The sequence below is a fragment of the Choristoneura fumiferana genome, chromosome 21 (genome assembly GCF_025370935.1).
Source record: "Choristoneura fumiferana chromosome 21, NRCan_CFum_1, whole genome shotgun sequence".
NCBI classification, from domain to species: domain Eukaryota; kingdom Metazoa; phylum Arthropoda; class Insecta; order Lepidoptera; family Tortricidae; genus Choristoneura; species Choristoneura fumiferana.
In genome coordinates this window covers 10,754,025-10,760,229 of record NC_133492.1, presented here as the reverse complement: position 1 = coordinate 10,760,229, position 6,205 = coordinate 10,754,025, and the positions used below count along the sequence as shown (strand labels likewise).

The window sequence follows — 6,205 nt, the reverse complement described above, 5'->3', positions numbered from 1 at the left end:
ATGATCCAAACACTTTTATTGCCTTGGCAGTAGTCGTGTGTAGATCATTTGAGCACCGTAACCGCTCATCCACTTCTGCTGCTGACTGTACCTATTAAAATTCGCTAAAGATATGAGAGCATAGTCATTAAGCACGGAGAACAGATGGCCGTTGGGGCAGAAAAAATCTCGAATAGAGACCGCGGATCGGCAACCACAGCGTAGGACGTCCACCAACCTGATGGACGGATGACCAAGCCGCGGATTCACGGTAGAAACAGGCCGCGTCCAATTGAAGCAACTGGAGGTCTATGGAAGAGGCCTATGTCCAACAGTGGACGTCCTACGGCTGATATGATGATCATGATGGGGTAAAAGTTTTGTTTTAACTACCATAGGTAAACTTTTAAAAATCAAGGACGGATTAGTTAGACGCTCATAGTCAAAATAACACAAATGGGACTTATCACGCTAACACACACAAGTAATATTTACCTCGACGTTTCGACCACATTAGTTACACGCTGATAATTTAGAAGCAAGTTAGAATGATTGGGTGCATTGCATCTGTAAGTACTAAGACTACTGACTAGAGCGAGATATTGGTAAATGTACGGTCACATCGAAGCAATTCGACGTCGTACATCAAGTGGGAATCGTTCATTAAGATATATGGGACCTATAAATTGAGCAGATATGTCGTTTTTGAATTATGACACGAAATTACATTGTCAATGGTACCTATAAATAAGCTACCATAGTTGGTTCTCACGAAACTTCAAGTTTTAAGCTATACTAGAACTGCTGGTAATATTTCCCTAACTACTACTACTACTACATAATCTATTTAGAAAGGACTTCTGGTACTTACACTACATCTTGCGGTCTTGCGAATTAAAATGACTGCGTCTGTATAGATGTCGCTACTTCGTGGATGTCAGTCAACCTTCTGCCTTGAATGATCGGAACAGTTTTGTGCTTCAGTAATGTTACAATTCTGTTCATTGGATTGTCGCTAGATGGCGCGGAAAGGGTCTCTAATTTAGAAAATCAATATAAAAGACTAAATTTGTATAAAACATCAATTTATTTCACTTACATCTTATTTCCTATGTTTCTTGTAGTTTGGCGAGCGATCTCTATCGCGTTTTTTCTTTTTTCCTTTCCTTTTCTTGTCAATGTCCCTCTTTTTATCAGAACTAGATTTTTTCCGTTTTTCTTTCCTATGATTATCATCAGATGAATCTGATTCATCAGAACTGTATCTTTTCTTTGCTGATTTATGTTTTCTTTGTCTGTCAGAGTCCGACCTCGAGTTTAGGGAATCATTACTACTATATCTTTTCTTCTGTTTCCTTGGTTTGGATGATTCGTCGTAACTTGCTGATCTGCTCCGATGCTTTTGTTTCTGAACTTTATTTCTTCCATTTGATGAATTTTCATATTCGCTACGACTTCGGCTTTCACTGTCTTTATTTCTTGACTCTGTTGTGCTTTGACTCGACGAGGCTGCTCTGTCATCGGATTTCTGGGACTCACGGTTGTAAGAAGTCTTTTGACCTTGTTCATTTTTCTTGTACTCTTCATAAGAGTCAGCATCTGTGGATAACACAAAACCATTAGTAATTAAAACCGTTTTATTTCAAGATTTTCAATGGTTGTCCAAGTGATGTACCTTACAAGGTCCTATGAGACTGATGCATATGTAAATAAAACTGTATTTCTTGTGTTAAGTCGTCTACCACTGGATCTGTGGACAGAAACCAGAACTCAGACTTAAAGATTTTAGTTACTCAACATATAAATATATTTTTTTATTTCCATGTTAAAATACCTAACACTTGAACAACCAAATAGTGCAAAAAATCAAAGATTTTTATGTAGCGACTTAATCTGAGAAGAATTTTCTGTGCTAGTGTGCTGGAACTTCCTTACATAATAATATATGTGTTAAATTTTATCTAAATCCGTAAAACATTCAAACTTTTGCATAATCGTTTGGTAGGATTTTGGTTATGTAAAGTCCTGTCAGTTTATAGGAAATTTAATAGCTAGGAATTAAATATATGTCCAATATATTAGCTGTGACCTAAATATTAATTATATAAAATCGAGGACTTACTTATAACTTTAGACTGCTTGTCAAACTCTGACTTGGACACTGGCTGCATCATGAATTCACTGAGACTGACTGTTTCCTTCTTTATAGAAATGTCTACCATCACTCGCCCATTGTCTTCGTCGAGGCTTACCACCTGGAAAAACAAATAAACTCTCTGATCTGATTTGAGTCACAGCAAAAGCTTAATTTAACCATTACTGTTGTGTACTTGGGGTGATGACCTAAATATCAGAATCGAGTTGATGTTGCTGTTAATACAAACAAAATTGATATCTTTTAAGTTCAAGTAATTAATAATAATATTATACTGCTATTTTACTTATATGATGCATATGTATGATTGCTGAGTGAGTTCCTTATATTGGCAGGTAGTTATAAAAAGATGAAAATAAATATAAAACAATTCTAACTTAGCAACTTGTGTTAATAATAATATACTACTAAATACAGTGTAGTCCGTTTAGTACGACTTCGCATTTAACAAGCAACCGTTTTTAGCGACGTAAGTATAGGCATATGTTTGGTTTTAATACGAGCCACCATGAAAGTACATCCATTCGTTTAATACGGCGTCCGGTTAGCACTACGTAATATCACCGGTCCCTAGGCCGTCGTTATAACCGGATTCTATTGTACCTAGTAGGTACATTTCTGATAGTTGCTTGTTGCCTATATTTAAATATCATCACAATTAAAAACTATATTTACCCTTCCATAGCATCCAGCATATTTTCCAGTAGTAATCTTTACATAAGCATTTTTGACAATGGACAGATTTTCATCCTTGTCTTTGGTCACATTCTTTTTCTGGTTCTCTTTGACCACCTTATCAGCACCCAGGCCCAGTCCTTTCGGCCTCAATTCTGGTTGTTTATGTTTAAGTCTGGAAATAACCAATCATAAATATATGAAACAACGCTGACAGTAATGTCATAATAGTCTTAAATTACATCTGTTCCACAGACAACAACTGTTTCAAAATTTCCAAACCATTTGTCGACCTGGTATCTAATTGAGCTGAATACATAAATCTGGTGTTCCAGCCAAGATTGTCTCTGCAAGACTTAGCTCTTCAATGGTTAATTGCATTGATTTTAGACATGGTCCTGATGATGTACTTTAGATGACAATGCAAGTAGTCAACAAAAAGAGCAGTCAGCAAAAAAGCTTGTATTAAATATTAACTTTTGTATAAAGAACATAGTTAAAGATTTGGTCTTGTCTCTTTCTTGGTTTTCAAAATTTTTATGTGAACAGGTTATCTACAAAAAAAAAACACAGAACCCTCCTTAGGGTCACTGCCCAAACTGACCCAACTGGGTAAAAACTGAATACAATGCAGATGCAATGCCGCACTGTTAATAAGTATGAAACAATAAGCGAGATAACTTCCAGATAAATATGAATGGTAATTACTGTTGTTCCTTGCTTGCTGTCCATCCCATTCCTCTCAGCATAGCCATGCCAAACTCTTGAACTGGTATTGCATCATAGTCCTCCAAAGTTGACTGTAAAAAAAGAATTAAGATATGAACTTATTAATTCTCATTTTTTCACTTAAAATAAACATCTACATAGATGTCTTGATGCAATTAAGCTTAGTAATTTTGCAAAGTAAAATAATCTTATAAGATAACCTGATTTTATTGCTAGTTTTATCAAAACTTGTGGTATGGCAAACAATACTTAACACATTTTCAACTATATATTGCTTTGTGCTTCGCTACATTAGCAGCCACTATCATTAGCAGCATTTTTCCACTTTGTAGAGAAAACTGCCTATTAACAGTATTAACAGAGAACCAAGAGGGTTTTTGGCACTGAATGTGTTAAGCTAAATAGATATAATGCCAATTGTGGTGCATTTCTGTTGATAATCAACCCAACAAATGTTTATTGCATAATAAGGTTTTATTTAGAAATTTATATGACGGTCACAGATTAAGCAATAAGGCCGCCTATTGTTTGCCTTGTAGTTTTCTTTCTGTGTACCTGCTTTCTGTATCGCTTACTATTTCTGGTGTACGGTCAGCATCAAAAGTAGCTGTACCCTTAGTATAAGTTTTCGGTTACAAAATACGTCTCAATCACATTCACTTACAATCTCAATTTGTATCGAAACACAAACAGCACCTCTAGCAGAACGTTTGCGATGTTGTGATTCCATACAAATTGAGATTTTAACGTGAACGCGATGGAGGTTACTTTTTTCTCTGTCACATTAACACATTTGTCAATCTTATATGGCGCTAAGTATGTGGCTGTAAAACGACGAAGTACGAAAGTAACCAGCTACTTTTGATGCTGACGTCGAAGAGTCAGTGTATTGTATTGTATGATATCTAGTAATTTAACCATTTACTTTGAAAAGCTACTTACTTACTTATTTACTCACTCGTTACTTTTCGGTCATAATATTGCAGGCTGAGTTGATTTTTATCTAATGTTCAAGCAATGTAAAACTAAAGCAAAATCTAAAAAAATGTGTACCTACAAATATATAGCTCGGATAGTGCTGAATACACAAGCTTTACATTTTAATAACCTTAACCCCTCTATGTGGAAACTAAACCAAATACTGCTTCAATTCTCATCTGTTTTAAAAAGCACAAATTCTCCTGATAAGCTACAGCCGCTGTAATCTAAAGGGATTCGCTGTGCAGCGCTTCAGTTGCGCGACAAAAACGCCTATATGTGAAAGCGCTCTTAAATTAGGCACTTATTCGCATCTTAAGCATACCACTAAGAAATAGCACAATATTTACCTCCTTCTGACCGTCCAGAACTGGTTGAGATGGTGTGACAACAGTTAATTCTGGGCGGTCAACTTTCCTCATTTTCTTTGCTTCATTAAGCAGCTCTCGCTCAGCCATTTGGTCCAGCGTTTCATTTTCAGCCAATGGACCATTGTCAACTTCTTTATCACAAGAATCACCTGGCGCTGGAACCTCTTCCACAGCTTTTTCTACTTCTGTAGCTATCTGTTTTAATCTCTCTGCAGTGATTAAAGTATTTGGCTTCATAGCAATTACCAGAGGTGCCTGTTCCTCTTCAGCAGGTTCCCCACTGAAAGTTTAAGCATTATTTTACTGAACTACATTGTTTTTAATTGAAATATAGTTTTGGGGCACATTTTGAAGAAGACAATCAATATAACATGACTTGAAGAATATACTTAGATATTTTAGAGCTTTAGTTTCACCTGTGGTTTCACTACCATGATTTCTCTACAACTCTGTAAGAGGTTTTATTACTAAAAACAGATTCTAAAATGATGCTTAAAAGCCCTTCCAAATAGGTCCTGCAATAACAACCTAAGAATTCCTTATTTTGATTCTAATTGTGAACAAAATAAGGTAAGGATTTTTTTTTAAATGGATGTTACTCAGATTCTATCGGTTTTTAGTACGTAACCTATTTTGTGTAGTTATGCAAACAACAAAACAGATTATCTTGGAAGACACGAGATAATATTTAAAAATACTTACCCAACCACTTTAATCGATTTTTCTTCCAAACATTCTATGTAATCTCTTTTTTCAACGAGCACTGGTTTCTCAATTTTTTTTGTTTTCGTAAATCCAAAAGATATTTTTTTACCCTCCATCGTAACGGTAACAAATGCGTCACAAATTAGGCGTTTAGGGTGGAATAGGTTTACAAGATTCTCGTTTCTATATAATGGTAAAATAATAAGGTAAGTATTTTTTTATAAATATCACAAGAAAAATATTATAAAATCGACAGTCGGCGACCAATGAACAGACGATGAAATGAAATTAATGAATGAAAGAAAAGACCAACAGTGTTGCCAACAACTCGGAACCTAATACGCCATTTTCACAGCTTGAGTCGGGGGCTTCATTCAACCGTTAAAACGTTGGTAACGTTATCACTCTCAAACCGATTTAACGTTAAATCGTAATTAACGTTAAATGATTTACCGTTAGTTATACAACTTTTTACCAGTATAAAAATGGTAACGTTATCAGCTATTCATAAAATTAACGTTAATTCAAAAGTATCGTTAAATCATAATGTAAAGTAAATTTTATTTACCCTTAGATTATATATTACTTAGATACACAATCAGACGGAAAAAAT

General features: G+C 35.2%; 1 protein-coding gene across 1 annotated transcript; it reads right to left on the bottom strand.

The window, feature by feature from the left end:
* Positions 1-1,053: 1,053 nt before the first annotated feature.
* On the bottom strand, positions 1,054-5,918 carry LOC141439546 (G-patch domain and KOW motifs-containing protein). The gene is made up of 6 exons (XM_074103836.1): positions 5,590-5,918; positions 4,867-5,167; positions 3,518-3,609; positions 2,810-2,984; positions 2,102-2,234; positions 1,054-1,578 (listed from the first exon to the last, which is right to left on the bottom strand). Exons 1-6 carry the CDS (start codon positions 5,706-5,708, stop codon positions 1,082-1,084), a joined length of 1,317 nt encoding a protein of 438 aa, XP_073959937.1. The 5' UTR covers positions 5,709-5,918; the 3' UTR covers positions 1,054-1,081.
* Between the last annotated feature and the right edge of the window lie 287 nt (positions 5,919-6,205).

Coding starts and splice junctions, on each gene's coding strand:
- LOC141439546 (XM_074103836.1), bottom strand. CDS start 5,708: ATGGAGGGTAAAAAAATATCTTTTGGATTTACGAAAACAAAAAAAATT. Junction 5,168..5,589: donor AAATCGATTAAAGTGGTTGG/GTAAGTATTTTT, acceptor TTAAACTTTCAG/TGGGGAACCTGCTGAAGAGG. Junction 2,235..2,809: donor ATGCTGGATGCTATGGAAGG/GTAAATATAGTT, acceptor TTGTTTTTCCAG/GTGGTAAGCCTCGACGAAGA.